The sequence below is a fragment of the Protopterus annectens genome, chromosome 3.part0 (genome assembly GCF_019279795.1).
Source record: "Protopterus annectens isolate FY-2018-M chromosome 3.part0, PAN1.0, whole genome shotgun sequence".
Classification (NCBI taxonomy): Eukaryota; Metazoa; Chordata; order Ceratodontiformes; family Protopteridae; genus Protopterus; species Protopterus annectens.
In genome coordinates, this window is record NC_056731.1 from 1,515,612,642 (window position 1) to 1,515,636,557 (window position 23,916).

At 38.3% G+C, this 23,916-nt stretch overlaps 1 protein-coding gene across 1 annotated transcript in view; it reads right to left on the bottom strand.

The window, feature by feature from the left end:
- Nucleotides 1-23,916, bottom strand: part of LOC122797101 (kinesin-like protein KIF20A) — a 359,272-nt gene that overhangs the window by 215,297 nt on the left and 120,059 nt on the right. Inside the window, exon 5 of the mRNA XM_044065898.1 lies at nt 7,011-7,176. Within this exon, the coding sequence (XP_043921833.1) occupies nt 7,011-7,176 (166 nt within the window). The remainder of the gene's footprint in view (nt 1-7,010; nt 7,177-23,916) is intronic.

Below are 23,916 nucleotides of genomic sequence, written 5' to 3' on the forward strand. Positions count from 1 at the left end.
CCTTCCCCAGCACATGCAGGGTACTACAGGGATCTATTTTGGGTCAGATGTTGTTTGCCATTTATATATTATGTGCCATTAGGAGACATTATTCAAAGGCGTGGTTTGAATTTCCATTCTTATGGCTGTGACATGCAGCTTTCACTCTCCTTCATTCAAGACTCCACGATGGCCCTAAACAGACTTGGCTTAGACTTGAAATGCACCCACAACTGGGTGATTGCTAATCAGTTAAAACTCAGTGTCAGAAAAATGGTTGCAGTGGCCTATTATGCCACCTTCTGTAACTCCCTTGCTCCAATTTTGTCACCAGACTTTATACCAGTGACAAATGACCATTCATGTTGGATGTGAATAATCCAGTAAGGATATTTAATGATCATCTCATGCTTAATGAACAGGTTTTGCCATCATCAAAATCCTCTTGGCATCATCAGAGAAATATCACCCTGATTAACCATCTAATTCCATCAGCTGGCTTACTTATAGTTGTACAAGTTCTAGTTTCATGGCTGGACTTCTACAATGTCCTTTACCAAAGTCTACTGGACACTAAATTTGACTGCCTACAACTGCTGCAGAACTCTGCCACCTGGCTACCTACTGAGATATTTGTACTGTCTGTCCAAGCCAGATGAATATTCCTTGTCCTTTATAGCTTGTGACCTTCCCTCTTACCTTAATGTACTTCTCAGTTGGTATCAGCTGCTCCCACACTTCATTCTTCCAAACACTGACTGCTCAAGTTTCCGAGGATTCAGCTAGATTCTTCATTTATGAATTAAGAAACACGTATTTTAAACCTCCTAGCAGAATGGCTTTGGGTGATCCTGACACTTGATGGGTTCAAGCACTCTCTAAAAAACTTTTCACCTTATATAAGAGGATTAGTCAGAACTTAACTCTTAATTATGTCGAATGTTTTTTGCCTTACAACCCTGCTTAGTCAATAGGCACTTTAATGAATTACGCAGGCACTGATAGGTTAGGAGAACTTTGACATATGCTGTCGCACACAATCAGTTTAATCATTGACATTACAAGTTTCATGCATACCTTTGTTCCTCATATTTTGCTCATTGCTAAGCTATGCACAGAGCAGCTGAAATGGCTTTTAAGCCATTCATGTGAAAGAGATCCTCCCAGACCATATTCATATTCAACCTAGATAAATGGATTGGTGACCACAAATTCATTCTGGGGGTGGCACTCATGTCCCTCATGGACAGGGACAGTTGGTATTGACAGTAGACTCTCTCCGAGATTGTTGCTCAACTAACCAACGACAACTGGGGCATCACGGGATAAACATGGCTAGGCTTGTAAGGGCTCTAGGGCTATTAGCCTAGTAACTTGCTTATGAACCTATGAAGCATTGAATCCTACAAAAGCTGCAACAGGAAACTCACCTGTCCACAAGCACAAGTTTACGAATTGCGTTCATTTTATGGCAATACTGATTATGCAGCAGCATGTTCACTGCAGTTTTTCCTGCAAAGGAGACTATAAATAATTCTTAAAAAAGCTTTCAAGCGGTTTACTTCCATCATTAGATTTGTCATGAGGTTTTAATTACATTTATTTGAATGCCATGAGGTCCAGCATCTGCATTATTTTATTGTCAGTTCAGTACATTTACAAATGTCTTAAAACAGTGGTATTCTCAGAAGGCATGAGCTCAAAACTTTTAGTCAGCTAACAGCACGAGTGAAACTTCAGTGGAGATCAGCCGATTCCATAATGCTGTTCAAAGGACAGAAACAGGGATACCCCTTCTCTATATTACTGTTTGAGATTTAGAGCGCCATTAGAAATTAGCCTGTGCAAGTCAATGATAATGACTTATCAGTGGGAAGATATGGAGCTAAATGTGGTGTTATTCACCTGTTATGTGATACTGACATTATCTGAGCCTAGAGAATATCCAGGTAGATTTCTAGATATTATCCAGGAATGTGGGGAGATGTCAGTATATAAAAATTAATGAAAAAACAAGAGCACTAGGCATTAACTAAGTAGATTAAAACCAACCAACAATCTCACCTTCAAACTGGTGGGTAAATACAATACTTGGGGATTTGGTTAATGGGTACATTGGAAAGCTCAGGGAAGAAATTTTATTGCAGAGTTCTTCAGAAAATTTATGACAACCTTAAAAAAGGTGAAGCACCTAAATTTAGACATGGATCAGAGAACAAGTCTTACACTGGTTTGGAATATCACATATATTATAACTACAGCAAGCCTTCTGGGCAATTCCTGATATCGTAATTACCTCACAGTAAGATATTGGATGAAAAATATTTTTTGCATCATGGAAAACCCCAGAGAAAATGGGAATATGTAGTGATACCTGAGGAGAAAGTGGGAATAGTCACACCTTATTTATATGCATATATGTTATGACAATTCAATTATCTTATTTGGTAAGGATCTGAGAAAAGGAAAAATGTTAAAATGGCAACAGGGGGTGAGTAGAAGGAATAACCTAGGTAGGACAAACAGATTTTCTAGAAGCTTTCTTGGGGGGGGGGTGCAAAGCTCAGCCGATTAGAGCACCCATGTTGGATGTGGCCAACAGAGAAATGAGTAGACTCAATAAGGGATATTTTAAGGTGGAGAGAGGCTATATTACTGACTGGAACATGGAGTGGAGAACATTCCAGCAAAAATAAAGAGACCGCTAAATTCAACATGGAGATATTGAGAACAGATAATGGTAAGGCAGTAGTGTTAACGATGTGGGAGGAGGTTCAGGAGGGGTATATAAATTGCAACAAGACTACTTCCTAGTAAATAATGCTTTGGTGCAGGTGGTTAAGAATATGAGCTAGACGGTGCAATCATGGGACAGCTGACCAGGACTTATGTGAACATTAGAGGTTAAAAGGGACTTGGAGGTAAGCAAGGGGTTAATCTCAAGGATTCAAGAGGTGTTAAAGGAGAATTGTCAGCAGGAAAAGGACAGAATAAAAAAAATAATGGGAAAGTTTGATGAAAGCACATAGGTACACATCAGTGGGATGAGTGGGAGAAGGTTTGTCAAAAAGATGGCGGAGCAATTAAGAAAATTTAGGATATTTCCTTGTAAGTGCTTACACAAGTAATCTTATACACACCTAAACTGAACAAGATGTTTCTAGCTACACAGAGCAATTTTTTGGAGATGCGAGTCATAAGAGAGGGAACTGGAGACATTTTTTTTTGCACGTGCAGAAGGTTACAAGGATTTAGGAATGATTTAGAGGGCTTGATAGGGGAGATTATATACAAGGCTTATAAGATGTTTGAAGATAACAAAAAAAATATATATATATATATTATATATATCTATTTCACTGGAAGGCAGCAGAAACACCACAAGTAAAATAATTAAGCAATAACCCATGGCTGGGTCTGGGTAATGCTGGATTTACCCATGGTTGGTGTGGTTTGGTCACGAGAGCAAACAAAGCCTACCATGGGCAAATCCAGCATTGCCCTTACCCAGCCGTGGGTTATTGCTATTATTGGACATTATTTAAGAAATAAAATAAATTACTTTTCTTAAATAATGTTTTTGCATAATGCCTCCGTGCTACCTTTCCACGGTTTTCCGGTATCCTGGGGCTTTTTCTGATGTACTGCGCATGCGTATGGGACTTGTGTTCCCACACTTATGCAGTAGATCAGTGCTGTGCAGAGTCAGCAATGGAAAAAGGAAGATCACCGCTGCTTTTTTTTTTATTTATTTGAAAATAAAGAAATCGGGAGACTTTTTACATTTGGGAGAGCCGGGAAAGACAAAATAAAAGGATAATTAGGTAAGTTTCTTTAATTTTGCAGAACATAACTGATCATCCTCTTATTTTTGTCTGCGCAGTCACCCTCATTCGTTTCAGGTCTTCTGTTTTCTTTATTGGGGCAAAAAAGAAAGAAAAGTAAAAAAAAAAAATTAGGAGATATACTAATGGGAAAAAGTCTGAGCGACCGGATCTTTTTCCGTTAGTATATTCTTGAATTTACAATGGGGCACATTGGTTGGGCTGACCAATTAGTGTGCTTGTTTTTGAATACTAATGGCCAGTCATTGTATAATTTGTATTTATTCGCAGAGATTTAGCACTTTCATCAAAAGACTTCATCAGAATAAAAAGTGTAGTAAAAACCACATTTAAATACACTGGCAAAAAAAATTGCATTTAAATGCTTGACCAGTCAACTAACAGTTCCAGTTCAGTCTATAGAACAAATTTAACGAATGGCAATTTTGTATGTGAACAAGCCAGTATTAACAAATATGCTATTCTAAAAACACTTTATACAGATGCTTTCATTAATACTATAATGGACGGAGCAGTGGTGCAGCGGTAGCATTGTCGCCTCACAGCAAGAGGGTTCTCTGGTTCGATTCTCGGCTGGGGTGCCTTCTGTGTGGAGTCTGTATGTCCTCCCTGCATTCATGTGGGTTTCCTCCGGGTGCTCCGGTTTCCTCCCACGTTACAAAGACATGCATCTGAAGCATTTCTCCCTGGCCCTCTGCTGAAAACTGCTTAACTCCCAGTTATCAAATGATAAATAGATAAATAAATACCAGGATATCAGTCTGCTTGCATCTTAACTTGCTAGGAAGTTTCTCTTTTAAGAATGCTATTCTTGTAGTTACCTCCCCATCAAATCATTTGGAACTATGTCTAGGACAGAAAAATAAAACTTTTAAAGGACTTGCATACAGTGAAATGCTTAAATAGTGCATTATTGGTGTCTCTTTTCTTCATAGCATGTAGGTGTTCCTTTATTCTAGCAAACTTTCTTCTTGTCATTTCTATATAAAACCAGTAACAGGAGTATACAGCAAACAATATGCCTGTGCTGTTACAATCAAAGTGTCCTCCTACTTTAATACTTCTATCCATATGGGGTAACATAATGGAACAACCTTCCCATATGTGGCTGCAACTTGTGCAAAACCCACATTTAAAGATTACTCGATTTTTATCAATATGAATAAAACTAACACGTGTGCAATCTGTCTCTAGAAACTGCTTAATAGTCCTAGCTTTTTTTTTAAACATAAAAGCTTGGTTGTTCACCTATTTTCTGATTTAGTTCGAAATTCTCTAAGAATATTCCAGTTTTTCTGTAATATTTTCCTGATGTTATTGTCATTAACTGTCATATGTAAACAGAAACTGCTTGTGTAAGTTATGCTGTTATTCTTATCTGAATCATTCTTGCTAGTCAGGCTTGCATGCAATATAGGAGGAAAGATTACTTTTATGTGGGAGCGGGAACAGGCGATATTAAACAAGTCCTTCAGAACTGTTACAGATAATCTCACTAATGGCTAAAAAAAATCAAAATCTAAGAAGTGGAAGAATGCTGAATCTCCCAAAATAGAAGAGGCAAGGCAGTTGGTAGAAAACCTGAGGCTGGAATCATAACTGGAGAGGCAAGAGGAAGATGGAAATATGCTCAGTCACATGCTTGCCATGGGTAAAGTACATGGATGAGGGGTCTATATTATACGAATGAATGTTCATAATTCCGAACGCTCTAAAGAGTCAAAATGTTGGACCTTGAAGTGCTTCTTGTGGGATCACAGTAAAGTGAAGGTTGGAATACTTGCCCTTTCCTCACTGTAGTGTGATCTTGGAGTTGGTATATACATTTAGTGGGGGGTGTGGGGGTGCAGCCCCCCACCATAACGAGTTTGAGGTCAGGCATTTTCACATATTCGATATTATGAACTTTCGTTCATATAATATAGACCCAATGAAAGAAAGACAGGTTAAGCAGGGAGGAACCAAAGAGGTAGAATGGGAATACCACTGGGGAGGGGGGGGTTGAATATTCGAACAAACTCATCCACCTAAAATATTACATTTTTTAAGGAGTAGTGGGGTGGCTGGTAGGAAAATGTTTAAATAGCTTTACTGGGAGTTTTAATATTTAAAGGTATAATAAAGTATATTAATGTATAATGGGGTTGTTTTTAAATCAAAACTAGCATTTTTGTGACTACTATATGTATTTTAATTCTTTGTACTGACCTGTTGGCATTGTATAGGATGTTGTAAATCATATGGTTGTACTTGCTTTCTTTGATGTAATAAACTGTTTTAATAAAGATTTAACTTATTTCTAAGAATAAGATTTAAAAAAACATGTCAGTGCACCTAAAAATGTGGTGGGAGTAAAAGTGTAAAAATGTGTGTGTGGTGTGTGTGTGGGGGGGGGGGGGGTGTTTACACCAACTGTTACTCTCACTCACCACCTATCCACTCTTCCAAGCATAACTGAAATACAAAGCCTAGAAATCATGGATGAATTAATGGTCACTTCAAATTAAGAAGCTTGTATATACAGATAGATCGAAATTGAGTTTTATCACCTGTGAAAAATAAGGATGGATTTAAATCATCTCAGGCCAAGTGAAATATAATTGTGTTAATGACCTAGTTATGAATAAGTCTAGAGGAACAGTAAACTTTAAAGGAGTTTGCCAGAGATAGTAATGCTGGTAGCCATCCTCATCAGAAACACAGTGATTAAAAGATTTAAAAGATTAAGTATATATTCACCAAGCAGATAAATGCTTGAATTAGTATATGGTAATAATTATACATTTAACACCACTGCATATTGAAACCCCATTATCTCGGATGGGGCACGGCTCCCACTGATTAAATACCTAGTTAAACATCATCAACATCTTGATTAGCCACGACCAAGCTTTGGAAATTTATTTTAAAAGTTGGAGAGGAAAACCTGAAGCTGGTTCTGAGCTGTGAAAGGTACAATGTTGTGCACCTAAATGAGGGCAAAAATTGCTGTGTGCTCAATGGTCGCCCTTTTAACAGCATTTCCATAAGGTTCTAAGCTGAAAGTTTTCAACCCCACCTTCCAAGAATCTGCTGATGTTGTTAGGGATACACTGTGTTAACAAGGCTACCTATAAGGGCAGTATCTTGTTGCCTAGTTTGACAGTAACAACATTTTGTTAACAGAAATAAAAGGTCTTTACATACCTGCCTTGCAACAGCTGAAAATTTCATCACATGCAAAGTTTCATCGTACAAAGACGCACATTGGTTTATATTAACGATCATGCAGGCTTTGCCTTTGCCACAAAAGAATGCTTGAAATAGACGTGTCAGTTTGCTCTCCCTGAAAGGAATGCAATTCTGCTTCACCCTAAAACAATAATAAGTGATTATATACAAAACAAAAAAACAGTACAGTTCTTTAGTTTGAATACATAATGAACTGTGAACATAGATCTTAAACACAATTGAGGTTATGGAAAATATTTACACTGTTTTACACAGATGGAGCTGCCAACATTCAGGGTGCACAGATATTGAAGAAACAGCAAGTACTTGCACAATCTGTTTTAAAATTAATAAAAAGTTGTTTAAAAAACAGCAAGTACAAGGAGTGCTTGCAGGAGGGGGAAATGTATCTGCCACAGATGAATGCAACATGCTGGGAGTCGTACAGGAACTGGTTCTAGCTAGAGACTACAGTTCAGCATAATTCTGGACTCTAGAAAATTCAGACTACCTACTGGCCAATATGTTTAAAAACTCCAGGCTTTGTTCCTTGGGCAAATGGTAAAGGGATCCTTTTTAAGTGTTAGGTCTTGTATGTGTGAAAGTTCATATGTAGAAACATCATCAAAATGAGATGTTGTTTTAACAGTTTATTCAGTGAAAACAGTCTTCCTGACTGAACATCATTAACTTACCGCAAGAAAAGGTCCTCCCTATTAAGAAGTACTGTGTAACAGAGCATTAAATTGGTGGTGTATTAACCATTTTACATTTTTCGGGTAACCTGATGCTTACTGGTTACTTGCACTATGCTTGGCTGTAGCAACCTGTATTCAGATGAGTGTAATAAGAAATGCTGTCTCCTTGATGCTGCATTCTTGGAGACTTCTACACAAGTTAAGATACTTGCCACAGCTCTGCTCAATTCAGATTTAATTGATGTGAAGGCTGCTTTCAATTGAGAAGGTTGGTCTCATTGTAATAGGTTAATGAAACAGACATTTGATAAATACTTAAAAGTTACTAGAAACTAGCAAGGAGATGTTCAGATATCCCACATTCAGAAAAACAAAATGCTGGAAATAATCACTGGACTGAGTACTTCAACTTTGGTACTGGAAACCCAAGGGTGGATCCAGTATACGGTGACCTAGCCTATGCCTAAGGCCAGCTATGCCTAGGTAACTGTCTAGCGTCTGGTGCTGGCAGGGGGGGAACCCATAAACTTAAAACACAAAACACCATTCACATCTTACAACCCAGATTATTTATCAGCTTCCCTGCTTTATCCATTTGCTCTGTTGTGCTCCAATTTCTTCTTTCACTGGCTCAACTCAAGCCAATGAGAGAGACTTCTTGGAGTAAAACTTAATGGCACAAAAGCCAGCCACATCTATGCAAACAGCCACTACTTTTCTTTTTCAGTCAGAGGCCTTCTGTGGTGTGTGAGTGTGAGTGTGTGTGCGCGCCTATGAGCAAATGCAAAGGATATAATTCACAATTAACCAGTTTTTTTTGCCTTATATTTGTTCTCCTCTCCTTGTAAAATTTGTGGTTTTCTGGTAAAACGTGTTGTGGACTTCAGTCACTAAATGACAAACATGTGAAATTCAGATTTTATATCCTTCAGAATATGCATGTAAATGCATAACCTGTTGTGCTAGAAACTTTCTAAGTAATATTAGAGAAATGCATATACCAGCAACTAGAGTACATTCTGCAAAATACTCTACTAACGTCTAATCAGCATGGCTTCAGTCCAGCTCATAGCACTACAACAGCTCTACATAAGATATTCATAGACACTGAAAATAAAGCTACAGACTCTGGTAACTTTGTCTCTTCATTATTTATTGCTCTCTCCACAGCCTTTGATACTGTCTCACATCCAAACTTCTACACTGCCTGTCCAACCTTGGTCTCTCTCTCTCTCTTTTCAATCAACTGTTTTCCAAGTGTCTACCAAACAGGAAAACATCTGTAAAATGGCTAGGCTCCCTATCATCTCACTTTCCAACCATCGCTAGTGTTCCCCAAGGTTCCATACTTTGGCTATTAAACACTTAACCTGTTGCCCACCTTTATCCATGAAGCACCTATTCTCACTAATCTCCAATTCTCACTCAAGTCTAGACTTAAATCCTGCTATAACAAAATAGCCACATTTGTTCCCAATTTCATACACTTCACCTATCTTTGTATTCCTCTACAGTTCCTTAACTGGATTGAACTACTTCAGCAACTATCTACAACTTATAACTGCTCATATCCAGTTTACAAACCCACTGCCAGTCCTGCCTTCGTCTTCTCAAATCCTACAATCTCACCAGATCATTATGATATGAAGACAATTTTTACTCTGAATAAACACAGTAATTCAGCTGGCAAAAGCCTCTACTCATTTTCAGCAGCAAAAGCCTGGAACAGCATTCCTTATTAGGCTAATCTCTAATCACCTTGCCTTTAAGCATACATTAAAAGAATTTCTTAGTACAACATGGATCTGCTCATGCTTCAAAGCATGTTTATAGTCTTGAATTTAATTTTTCTTTCTCTGCTTTTATCCATCATTACTTTTGTATGCAGTTTGTACACATCTGGAATTTTATAGATTTTTTATGGTATCTGTAACTACTCTTGTATGTAAAGTGTAAGCATCTGGAGCTTTTCTTCCCGGACCTCCACTGAAAGTGATTAATTCAGACCCAATCAGACTTTCCCAGTAAACAAGTGTAATGCAAGACCAATATTTAAAATCTGTTCCTGATTTTGGATGTTTTTCTCGGATTCTTGAGCTAAGTGGTTGGGAGGGCATGGGATTTCAGTGGGCTTCGCTAAATGGTTCTCACAGCAGCAAGCTGAAACCCACTTCTAGGTCATTTCTTATATATCTGCTTATTCATCTGATTGTACACAAACATAAGGTGCTGTATCTGATGGTCACAGCTAGTTGTGTTTATAAATACTTGGGTGCTGTATCCCAAAGCAGTTATATGGTAAAAACACAAATCAATTGCAATAAACAGTAGTACAACCATATAAGCCATGCTCTTCAGGTATGATTGTTGGTTTTCTTGTTTTGGAGACCTTCAAAACTATTTATTTGGCTGTGAATAAACAGAACAGCACAGTCTATGAACTGAATGTTAACAGCAACTATAAATACATTTTGTGTACTTTATTTTGTGTTTACAGGCATGTGAGAGTGAAATGCATTGTGTATGAGCTAAAAGAGTTTCACTGACACTTAATACATATGAGCAAGGTTATGAGCTGTTAAATAAACTGCTTCCTATAGTGCAAGATTTGATTTCCTCAGCCTTTATCTTCTTCACACAGTGCTCCTGGAAAAGGACTCCTGCATGCAGTAGGCTTTCACAGGTTATTAGCAAACATATCTATCTTTTGAATTCCTTCACCTTTCTTATTGCGGCAGATTAGCGCTTCACTATGTGCTGTTTGACTGTGGATCCCAGTAAGTCTGCTGTAGTTTAATGGGTTGCCAGATGCATTTTCAATAAATACAAGTGTGGAGGGAAGAAATGTTCATTGTTTCGCATATAGAGTCTGTTGTCAATGTCAGAATATTTTATTTTGTTTAGCAAATTACTGTCAACATTGTTGCTATAAATGTGAAATAAAAGTTTTAAATACAAATTTCCATGATCTTTGCAAGAGTAAAGAAAATAGTATGCACACTCGTAAGTTTGAACGGTGTTTTAATATAATTGAGGAGACTCAAACAAGTAATGGAACATTAGCATGGTTGTGCGGCCTAGCCCATTACTCTGGCTAGGGCCCCATTTGACCAAGATCCTGCTATGCAAGAACCCATTGCTATATGCAGTAGGAGCTTTAATGTACACAAGCGAGTAAAGCAAACAATGAGAATAAAGTTGAAATTTTCTGTGCGTTAAGAAAAGCAAACAAAGATGACTACTACTTACCAGATTGTGGCATCTTACTGATAGGTGAAAAGCGGGAGAAGAAATGAATGAAAAAAGCAGCAAAACAGCAGGGAATAAAATGGCGGAGAATCAGTGAGAAAAGACTTCTTACAAGTTCAGATGGCAGGAGAAAGGTTTTGGGGGATGGCACTGGACAATGATTATGAAGGCATTAAATACAGGTGTGTAAAGTTAGTTACTATGGAACTGAACAAAATTCTAATCTCTTAATATCAGGCATTTTTCCTAAAGAATGGTTCATGGTAACATGTAATAAGTGTACAGACTGAGGATTTAGTTCTTATAAAATGACAATAATGGCATTTTCTTAAGTGTATTCTACACAAAGAAATTCATGAATAATGTACATATTGCTCAGAAAAGTAACCGGTCAACCCAGATGAATCGAATAAAGTAGCACTTCCAAATTTTAATAAAACAGCATAAAACATGTTAAATAAAACAGCATAAATATTCTAAAAACATCCAAGAAAAAGACCAGCGCTTTTAGACCTATCCACGTGCTTCTTCAGATCTAGTAAAACCAGTATATAATGTTGCTTAAATAGTTTCAAGTCTACTTCAAGGTCACATGACCCAAGCAGTGGTTTTAAACAGTTTAGACCCATCCTTCTGTCACTTTGTAATTCTAAAATCCATTTAGTTTCAATACATTCTGTTTTAGTGCTGACATCTCCACTTCTACTGCTAACATTAAAAAGCTGTAGCACAATAAACAAACTTATGGCTACTTCCAGCAACTAAAACATGTTGACAGGGCATTTGTTTTATCTTTTCTTGAGACATCATAGATGGTCTTTCAAGGTTCTGTTAGTTTTACCAACATAAAAACTTTTACAAACACTGCAGCTAGCTATGTAAACAAGATTGCAGCTCTTACAATTTGCAAAGAAATTTAATTTATAAACCTGCTTAGTCTCAGGATGCTCAAATCTATCAGTAGTTTCAATAAACTGATGCATATTACAATCTCTGCAACTGTGAGTTCCTATTCAATCAGTAATCCTTGGTTTCTTTTAAATAGGTTTATAGCACATTCTTCTCAAAGTATTGCTCTTAAAACAAAATTTAGGAACTTCACCTAAAATAGTTTTGTTTCTGTCACATGTAAGGACATCCCAGTGCTTTTTAATAATTTCACAGACCGCTATCATTTGAGAAGGTGATGTTCATTCTCAGAGTGTCTCCTTATGACACCCTCGAACTCAGCCTCTGGGTCTTGAGAGAAAAATGGTTTGGCCTGGGCTTTCCTATTAGATAGAACCCCTTGTCGTTCTACATCTATTTCATGCTGCTGGTAGCCTCTATTACTAAAAATCATGTGCCAGCTCATCAAAAGCAGATACCATACATTCATCATCTGCATTGAGCCTGGCATACCCAAGTAATTGTCCTTTCAAAACTAGGAACATGTTGTGGGTACATATTCTGCCTATCTAAAATATTACATTTTACAAGATTTTTTGTAAACTTTAGTGCTAAACCATTCAGTTTCTTGGTTATTTTAACATCTAAAAACCCAATATATTAGGGGCAAATCGTAGGAACTTAATTGTCTGTTGGGGGTATTCAACAAAATCATGCAGCATAGAAACAGAACTTGCCCATACAAAAAATGTCATCCACAAACCTGGCATAGTATGGAATATACTATTTAAAAAGGTTGCTCTCATTAAAGACAGTGTCTCCCAATATGCTAGCACTAGATTTGCATAGATATTGGCACAGGGTGTGCTCATTGCTATGCCCACACTCTGCTTGTACAGTTGATCATTAAAAGTGAAAATATTGTTCAAAATCAAATCAAGAAGTATTCTTATGAGATAAATGTCTCACACTATAATCAAAATATTTAGACAGGAACAGAGTAACAAATTCAATCCCTGTGTCATTGGGTATGGCTGTGAAAAGTGATACCACATCCATTGTAACCAACAGAAAGAAAATAGTCACTACTGTTGGTACTGGACCAGTCAAAGATGTTAAAAAGTGCTTAGTATCTCTAAGATGAGTGTTAACTTTATCCAATACTGGTCACAGTTGCTTTTCAACATAAATAGATAAAGGCTCAGTTGCCCAACCACGGCCAGAGACAATAGTCCTCAGAGGATTTTCCAGGGAATTATAAATTTTGGGGAGGCCATGTAAAATAGGAATTGTAGGATATTCAGTCAGAAAATATTCAAACAATTCCTTAGTAATGCTACTTTCCATCAACAAATAATGTCAAGTTAGAGCTAATTTTTGATAACTTATCAATATCAGATTTAGAACAAACAGCACAAGTAAAACTATCACATAGCATATTACACATTCTCTCAGTGTACCTAGAGGTGCTCATCACAACTACGGTGTCCCTTTTGTCAGCAGGCCTAATATATACATGTTCCATTAAAGTTAAGTCCATGAGGGCTTTAAACTGTGTTTCAGTAGGATTAAAAAAAAAAGTCTCTGATGTTTACTTTGAAACAACTTATGTATATCTTGTTCACAAAGTTTCAAAAAAGTCTCAACCAGAAGTGGATTTACCAGAAAAACTGACTAGGTCTCTTATAGATGTTACCTTGAACATGGGAGTTTAAGTTGTAAGTTGCAAAGAAATACTCAAAACAAATAATCTCAACTCAGTGAGTAGAAGGAATAAAAGAAAGGCAACTGTGTAACACTTGTTGTTGTTCATTTGTTAGAGTAATGGTGGATATATTCACAATTAAGTCCATGGAATCTTTCTCCATATGGCTGGACCAAGATCCAGCTGCCCAGCCATCAATGTCTTTTAACCTGCCTGCCTCTGGTCTGTGAGAGATATCTCTTCTCTTTGGCAGGTAAAGGATCTGGTAGGCGTGTGTAAATAATTTTCCATACAAAGAAAATTTTCAATTTTTGCTGACAGAATAGTAATATTTGGTACATTTCCACTTGCCTGAGTTACTGCTGCTGGTAAACTCTCTTCTCTCAAAGTAGAAGGGGGAAGGGGAGCAAGTGGATTTGTTGCTGTAGCTTTAAAGTGTGAATTCACAGAGCACCCAACAGCATTGGCAAAGGCTGCATTTAGAAGCTTGTTTATTGCATAAAGTCATACCAAGAGGTATGAGAGTTCTAAAGATGCTTACATATGGGAACCAGTATCCAGATTTGCGGAGGAAATGGCAGGCTTTGAATCTTGAACTGGGGTTTAACTATACAAGACTGCTGATTGAACACACTTAAACTCATACGGTCACCTGTTTTACAAGAGCTTAACTCTAATTTCAGCAAAATTGACAGCTATACAGCCTCTCTGTCTTGTGAGCATAAATTGGATGATATCTTCTTGGACATAGCTCTTTTGATAAACGCTTGCAGGAGGTCAAGCGCAAGAAATTAGCAAGGGAATTTGCTGATTTTCAAAATAGTTGCACATTTGCATGGCCAAAGACTGATTCGGTTCAATGACCAGTTTCCAATGATAAAAGGCATACTGCTAGTTATGCAGCTGTTATTTCTGAGAACTCTGATGCTGGTGGAAGCTCTATGAATGCACACTTTCAAGCTACAGCAACAAATACACCTGCTCCTCCCCCTTCTACTATGAGAAAATAGTTTACCAGCAGCAGTAACTGTGGCAAGTGGAAGCATACCCAATAATACTATACAGTCAGCAAAAATTTACAATTTATTTGGTAGGGACAACATTTTTTTTTTTTTTTTTTTTTTTATTATTTACACGTGCACCTACCAGAACCTTTACCTGCCAAAGAGAAGAAAGATCACTCACAGGGCACAGGCAGGCAGGTTTGAAAAAGGACACTGATGGCTGGGCAGCTGGAACTTGGTTCAGCTGTACAGAGAAAGATTCCACAGACAGTTGTGAATATATCCACCATTACTTTAACAAATGAATAACAAGTGTTAAACAAGGACCTTTTATTCCTTCCAAAGACTCTTCTTTATGGGATGTACTCACTGATTTGAGATCATTTGTCTGGAGCATTTCTTTGAAACTGATGTATGGTTTAAACTCCATTGTTCAGAGTGATCTTTTTAAGAGAACTGGTCAGTTTGTTCTGGTGAATCCACCGTTGGTTGAGACTTTTTTGAAACTTTGTGAACAAGATATACATAAGTTGTTGCGAAGCAAACATTGTAGAGACGTTTTTAACCTTATAGACACATAGTTTAAGGCCCTCACAGATTTAACTTTGATGGATCATGTATATATTAGACCTGACAGGGGGGGGGGGTGCCACAGTTGTGATGGACACCTCTAGGTACACTGAGAGCATGTGTAATATGCTATGATAGTTTTACTTGTGCTATTTGTTCTAAATCTGGCATTGATAAGTTGTAATCAAGAATTTGCTCTAATTTACATGATTTGTTGATGGAAGGTAGCATTACTAAGGAATTGTTTGAATATTTTCTGACCGAATACCCTACCAGTCCTATTTTACATGGCCTCCCCAAAATTCATAAATCCCTGGAAAATCCTCTGATGAGGCCTACTGTCTCTGGCCATGGTTGGGCAACTGAGCCCTTTTATCTATTTATGTTGAAAAGCAACTGCGACCAGTATTAACACTGTTCTTAGAGCTACTAAGCACTTAACATCTTTATTTGACTGGTTCAGTGCCAACAAGTGACAATTCTCTGCTGTTTACAATGGATGTGGTATCAATTTTCACAATTCTCTGCTGGTTACAATGGATGTGGTATCAATTTTCACAATCATACCCCAATGACACATGGATTGAATTGGTCACTCTGTTCTTGCCTAAATACTCCAATTATAGTGCAGGACATATTAAGTATACTTTATGATTTGATTTTGAACAATGTTTTCATTTTTAATGATCAGCTATACAAGCAGAGGGTGGGCATAGCGATGGACACACCCTGTGCCAACAGCTATGAAAACCTAGTGGTAGATTACTGGGAGACTCTTGTCATTAATGACAGCAACCTTTTTAAATGGTATATTCCATACTACGCCAGTTTTGTGGATGACATTTTTTGTATGAGCAGGTTCTGTTTTGATGCTGCATAATTTTGTTGAACACCTGCAACAGACAACCAAGTTCCTACGATTTACTCCCAAGTACTCTGCTGAGAATATTGAGTTTTTAGATGTTAAATTCACCAAGAGAAATGGTTTAAGACACTCGAGTTTACAAAAAGTCTTGTACAAAATGTAGTATTTTAACACAGGTAGAGTATGCACCCACAACATATTCCAAAGAATGTTTTGAAAGGACAATTCCTTAGGTATGCCAAGCTCAATGCAGATGATGAATGTATGGTATCTGCTTTTGATGAGCTGGCATACGATATTAGCAATTGGCTGGTGAGGACCTGCTTCTTCCTGTTCTTCAGGTATTAATACATTTCTGTACATGTTAGAATACTGTAATACTCTACTAAAAATCTCTCTCCCATGGGCCCAGACAGTTTACTTGGATGACTAATAAATTCCACCAAACTTGCCCACACTACATCTTCTCCAGCACTTGTTTCACAAAGCTACCTACAGGATATGTCTCAAAAGGTATGGAGAAGTTGTAGCCTCCCTTTCCAAGCTATGTGATAGGGCCCATGTTATGAATTATATACCCAGCAGCCAAAATAATTTACAAGGTCACTGAACAGCTATGACTTTATAAACTATGGTATTCAAAACTTAGACAACTGGACCCACAATATTTTGGTTTTGTCATGGGTAGATAGGCCAGGTCTACTTGATTTAAAAATTTCTTCAAAAATGTCAGACTGTGGATAAGTGATCGTTCAAGTCCATACAGCATATCTACATTTGGCAAAGACCTTTGAAACTATATCCCATGTTGGCACTGTAAATGAGCTTAAAAAATCTCAAGATAAACCCTTACTTGGCTTCCAAGATGGCTGCACACTGATCAGCAGCTTAAAATTCTCTCCCAGTGTGAAAAAAGAAACTGTGAAGGGCCCAGAACACTTCCAGTAAATTTGGTTACTGGCTAGTAAGTACACTGCCTGGATGCCATCAAAGAAGAAATAATGACAGCCTTGAAGAAAATCAACTAGAAAAGGTGAAGAGAAAACCCTGACTGGGAAGAATCCTGCATTAAGTTCAGGCTCCAGCAAAGTTCAGGCTCCAGCTTTGGTACAAGACATGCCTTCTAGCATTCTAGAGGGAAAAAAAAAAAAAGTCAAATATGCTTAGAGCTGATTAAACAAAATATTGAAGGATTATATCAACTCAAATAAAAGGCTAGAAGAAATGGAAGCTATACACAAATATTCAGATGAACTGACAAAACTGCAAAAATCAGAGGCTGAAATGAAGAAAAGGCTGGCTGAGTTTCAGACTGCTCAAGAAGAGAGGCTTCAAAAAATGGTAGAATTAGAGGACAGAGTATGTAGGGAAAACTTGAGATTTTCTAACATACTAGAGAAACTGGAAGGTACAGACTGTATTAATTAATTGTATGAAGGCACAATTAAGCAACTGGACTGGTATTCTACAGCAGGACTTAACTGAAAGGGCACATCACGTGTATGTACCAAACCTGGCCAAGAGAAGGCAGCCAAGACCTGTATTAGTAAAGATGCAATCATACCAGCAGAAAGAGTTAATTCTGGCAAAACTGTGGCAAAAGAGCAAAGTATTTAAAGTTGGAGACAGTAGAGCATTTGTAGAAAATGAGTACACCAGCATGGAATGTTCAGACGCAGGTGTGAGATTCAAGCTGCTGTATCCATTTGTCTAGAGAGTATTTTTTTTCCTGGAGGATCGGTCATTTTTTGATGCAGAACAAGCTAAGGAGGAAATACAAAAAATTGTCCAACAAAGTGTGAGCCATCTATCAGAAGTGGACTCTGCTTCTCATTCTCCCAATAATAAATCACACAGAGACCTCGCCATTGAAATATTTTCCAGTGTTCCAAAGGAAAATGCTTGAGAGATGGAGAAAACCACAGGAGTTTACTAGAAGAATCCAGAATACCTTGAAATTAATGGGAGTCTGGAGTTCAGACAGAAAAGATGAAGACTACCAACAACGTGGAAATGAGTAAGTTCAAGATTATAAAACATCACTCACATTTGTGAAATATGTCTGCACAAGAAAAAAGAGGAAAAATGGACTGTTAACCATCAATCTTGTTGGGAACTGAACATTTTGTCCCACTTCATTTCATTAATGTTTGGAAGGACACTAAAAAGAAGGGAAGAAGGAAAAAGGTAACTGCAGTTAAAACAATTTCTGTTCTTAATAGTATTTCTATAAAACTTTTCATGATAAATTACATGTTGTATGTTAAAGCATTTTCAGATACTTGTTGTTGTATGTGATAAAGATACTAAAGTAAACAGATGCCTTTTTTCTTTTTTAATATTAAGAAATGTAGGCATTACAATGCAAAAAAAACAAAAGGCTGGACAAACACGTCTAAGATAACAGTCTGTAATCCTGGGATGTTAAGGTTGGGGATGGACTATAAAAGTACAAAGATGATATACCTCCTCTTACTTTTGCATAAATGAATGTCTGGATTAAAACCCTCGGCTTAACCTAACAAGTTTTAATTGGAAACAAGTGAATAAAAGAAAAAGGAGTGTAATGCAATAAAATGTTCAGCATAGCTTTAAAAGCCTGCAGCTGAGGGCTTCATTTTTATTATGTTTCCATGGAGACAAACTGATTACATTGCAATAAAAAGCCAGAACACTGGTTTCTTTGAGGCTAAAAGTTAATGTTTCCTGAAAGTATACAAGTTGTTTTTCATATTTGTTAGATAAATAAATATAAAACAAGGACAGACAGCAAGTAAGAGCACAGGCTGTAAACATGCTTCTTAGTATAGATAACCTTAGGTTTAGATCATATAATACCTGTGTGTGCAGCTGTTTGGGAAAATTGCTTCTATTAGAGGGTTAAACTTCATTAATTTGAAGATATAGTCTTGTGTGTTTGCATCAAGTTAATAGGTTATGGCGGTGAACTGGAGGTGTTTTTTTTTAAACTCCTCACCCATGTATGAATTTAGAGCAGTACAGGGAATTAATAAAATGAAAATAAGACTACTACAGCAAAGCACTACCTGCCTGGTTTAAACCTTTAAGATTAGGGATTAATATTTAGCAAACTCACAGGTACAAGTCGTAGTATAACAGTTCTCCTGGACAAAATACCACAAATAATAGGCTGTGGAGATAGAACTTGGTGAAACAGACAGTAGAGCTTAGAACAGACATTTTTCCCCATTTGATGTAGCCGATAGTAAAGGAAATAGGACAACTAAGCAATAGCCTGGCTTGCAAAAAGGTTGACTTCCAGACACACACAAAATCCTTTTAAAGGAGATACAAAGCAGAGATGGAGTTCATTTGTTTATGCCAGGTGGGGGTCCGGTTTCAAGTCTGCAACAAGGTTCTGATAACCTACAGTCACTGATTCAAGTGCATTGTAGGGAAAAGAGATTTTCGTCTCCTTAATCATTGATGTAAAGTACCAAAATCACTCTATGTGAAATACTAGCAAGTAGGATAGACAAAGTGGTCTGAAACACTAAATCCTTGTTAAATGAAGTTTGGCAACAAACTAAGTTGTCCTGGGACATCTTCATGGTGAGTAGGTTAATATTAGAGGGAGTGAAGTGGGTTACGAAGGTGAAAGGTTTAAGGGGAGGTAGGGATGGTTGGGAGGAAATGAGATAAGGATGGGGAGGGGCTTAAGAGGTTTAGTTTAGTGTAGCTGGGTTAAGCAAGCACATTTTGGCGTGAACTAGCTAGGGGAGGTTCTACGTCTGAGATTACCTATGGAGTGGTCAGGTAGGCCTTAGGAAGTTTTTCTGTGGAAGAGGTAGGCAATTCTCACTGATAAGGGTTTACGGTATACTTGGTTATGTCTGGGAGGCTTAGTAGTAAATTATTTGTTTCTTTACTTGCTTATTTATTCAATTATTCTCCTTGTGGAATATTGCAAAAACAAAAAAATGTGTGGTATATTTGTAGGGCTGTTCGCTTTTGGGGTAGGCATTCTGGTTGATAGCATAATAATGTAATTTACCAGGTATTGCAGTTATGGCAAGGTAGGGACAATGTGTTACTTTTAAGAGAATACCCCCACTGGGCTAACGTAAAATCCATTGTATTGTGAGATTTAGGTTCAGGGTTTCCATAGGGATGCGGTGATGTACGTTGGCTTCATGCACAGGGCTTCTTGAATGGTGAGCTGTTGCCTCTGCATAGTTGGTGTGGTCTTAGCAGCTGTTTCGGGCAGCCTATCGTGTTGCTTATGGTTGCGGTGGGGTACTTGATGGATATGCTTCCCATTGGGTGGAAGGAATAGGGAGGCTGCTTTCAGTGATTCCACAGCATGCGCGGTTACGGTTAGGGGATTGTCTTGACATTCCAGGTTGTGGATTGCTTTTCGCGGGCTTTGGGATGTGTACGAGTGATGGCCTGGGGTGGTGCATGCTTGTGGTGTGCCTGGCTGTTGAGGGCTACAGGCTGTTGAGGGCTACAGAGTATTAAGCCGGGCCTCTATGGTTCAGTATTTCCTTCATGGCAGTCAACAGTTCAGAATATTGCATTGCTTGGCGAACATAATCCAATACTGTTCATCAACTCCTGTTGCAAGTGATCGCTAGCTGAGTTTGCATGGACTGTGGTTGCAGTGGTTTGCTGGATTTGGCCGTGTGGTTTTGTCTGCTTGACACTTGTTGTGGAGGACTGTGCAGCCTGTTTTTTTAGGCATACGAAACATTTACAGGGTTTTGCTGCTATCGTTACAAATATTGAATCCAAAAAGGCTGAAGAAAGTGTATCAAGCAATGGAATGATAAATCAGTACACAATGCTTAATGCTGAATAGCAATACATGTAAAGGAGAAAATGGAACCATGAATGAAAAATATTAGATAATCTACAGGCATTGATTGGATGCAACAGGAAGTACACTTACCATTTGTACATGGCTTTCAGGACAGGTGAATAAGTATTAAATATAGAAAACAGGATGGGAAATCAGACTGCTTAATAAGAAATTGGTGGCACATGCCATATATTGACTTTGAATTTACCACAAGAAATATCATTCAGAGAAATTGGGGAGGAGTATTTGAGGTTTTGGATTAACTGACAAGTTAGGGCCATCCCCTAAAATTCTATACAGAAGGGGTAAGAACATCAAAAACATTTTGAAAGAAACAGGAAAGAGGATAGTATGACATCTAAAAAAAAAAAAAAGTGTTGTATTTTCAAAGAAAGTAGATTCATCAACGAGACGAACATTATTATAAATAGAGATGGCCGTTTTGCGGGGTGCGAGTCTGGTGGAGGAAAAGTTTGCCTGTGCATGCGCAGTGTAGTGTAGGTGCTTGGGGGGGAACATTCGCCTCGTTGTTCCTGGGTCGTTGATTTGTCTGCTTTCTTACATGTGAGGTTGTCTGGCGTCTGGGTAACTGCAAGTATTTCAGGCACTTATGATGTGCTCCTGCCATTTTAATAAGGTAAACTTTAATATTTTATGGGCTTTTATGGCAAAGGGAAAAATGTACTTTTCTTAAACGGAGAAGCAAATGAAGAGATACAGATTCATCTAAAACTTTGTAAATGTGGGGTGAGAAAAGGGACATGAGTTCTGAAACTAGTGACAAAATCTGAAATGCATCTAAGCCACAGAGGGCAGGTCAGTCAAGAGTAGAGAATAACTATATTCACTATGGTTTCTCGGGTTTTGATTCTCTTGGTATGAAGGCAGGACTACACGTGTGCCATTAGGACCTACATTTACAGCATCTTACCCAGTAAGCATAGCAGAAGTTAATAACCACACAACCAATACATTGTTCCAAACTAATGTAAGACTATTTCAGAAGTAAATAGTGAGCCAACAATGAACTCATGTATGCCTTTTTGGAATTACTACATGGATAATTGGGGGAGGCAGGAGTTGAGGATTAATACCATAGGAGATGACACAAAAATTACTACTGGGGCAGCCTGCATTACTTTCCACCTGCAGAAATGAAGGGAGAGGACTCTGAGGTGTAAGCAGTTATGTATTTATACCATTTTTCTCTGAATGATGAACTACCTTGGAAATTAGTCAAGATGAGCTAACACTTATAACTTTAATGGATATTGAGGGGGCCTTTCATGGGTGGAGGTTTAGTTTTACCATGCTCGACTGGTAGTTAAATTTATCTTTGGTATTTGATAGGTTCATGGGAAGCATAGTTTCAGTTATAGTGGCTTTGTCATATGAGTGGCGGTAGTACATTCCTTCCGGGTTGACAGGATAGGTTGTCCGTGAAGATGTCTTGGAATGTGTGTTATGTATTTTGGGATGATTTACATGTCTTTTTCTTTCTTGCAGATGGGGTCTTGGAACGCTGCGTCTGTAATTTGGAATAGGTTGGTATAAGGTGGAGCATTCTTTTATATATTAGAGGGTTTACTTTTGTCCTTTTCTTTGTAGCTGGTGATGTGCTGAGGACCAGTTGTGGTGATACACAATGAATTTGTTGATGATGGAAGCGGTGGCAATGGCGATCGAGGAGGTTACACACAAGTGGGCAACAACTGCTGATGGACTTAAGTGGATTTCAAAGTTGTTGAGTTGGGTAGAGAATTTACACTGCTAGTCAGGGTAGGACCAGTATTTGGGTTTCTGATCTCAAGGTTAACTGGTTGCACAATTTGTGCTATTAACCGTTCAGCGTGTTAGATTAACACTGACCGTTGTTCTTGCTTTTGGGCATTTGCATTCAATAGTAAAAGAGAGCAACAGCCATTGGCCATAGATAACAGCTTGGATTCCTGCAGTGGGCTTTATAAGGTTACAGGTAATACATTTTATTTAGTGCTCATTAAGGCATGTCAATGTGGAATGGGTTCAGGTAGGTGGAGTGAAGTCACAGCACTCTTAGTTTCATAGGAAGTTATTAGGCTACTGGCTCGGGGATGGTGACAAGCTAGAGAAGTTCAGCTCTTTCTGTGGGTGGCACTTATCACTTGTCTAAGGTGATAGGAGTCATAGTAAAAGAAAACAAAAAAAGGGGGGGGGGCTGGTACCATACTTTGGTATAGATTTGGGCAAGCACTTTATGGGGTGGCAGGGGTCCTTGTCAGTGCCTCCATGTTGAGTAATTATTGGTGTGTGTCCACATAGAATTTATTGCGTTTTTCTTTTCTTTGCAGATTGTTGAAGTGCAGAAGGCATCATGTGGCTTGAAAAGGGCATTTGAAAGGTGATGTTTTAATAGGATGGATGTCTTGCCACCGGAATCAGGCACAAGGAGGATCCAATAATAGTGCATATTAGAGCTCTGTGTTTAACTAGTGGGAGCTGATTATTGCATTGGTATAGGGGGCAAGTAAGGAAGAGATAGGTAGGGGGGCCAAGGGGAAAACTGGCGGGGACGGTTTATAGGGAGTGTGGGGATACCACAGGATGAGTAGAGTCACAACATTCAAAGGAGCAAGGGAACTTATTAGGCTAAAGCCCTATAGCGCTTGCAAGCCACTGAAGTTCAATCCTTGCTTTCTTGGAACCTTGGGGTGGTTGTGTTAACTCATCCAGCTGTTTGAATCATATGTGGGGGGGGGGCAAAAAGGTTTGACAGGATGCTGGAGTTTGGTCCTAATGGGTGGTATCTTCTGGGTGACAAATTTGTCCCTTGAGTAGGCAGCGTTCATAGGTAGGTACTGGGTTATCAGCCCTGGGGCCTATACAAGCCCAGCCAAAAAGGTACCCTGGCTTTTGCCACCCAAGAAAATAATTTTCCTGTGCCACTGTCGAGCAGAGCCACAGAGGTGATCCCCGGGGTGAATTTCCTATTTCCCATCCAATCATCAAGATTTTTCTTGAAGAGTGCTAATGAGGAGCTTTGTTTGATATAGATAGGTAGTTTATTCCAGAGTATGGGATGTCTCTGGGACAGTTAATTTT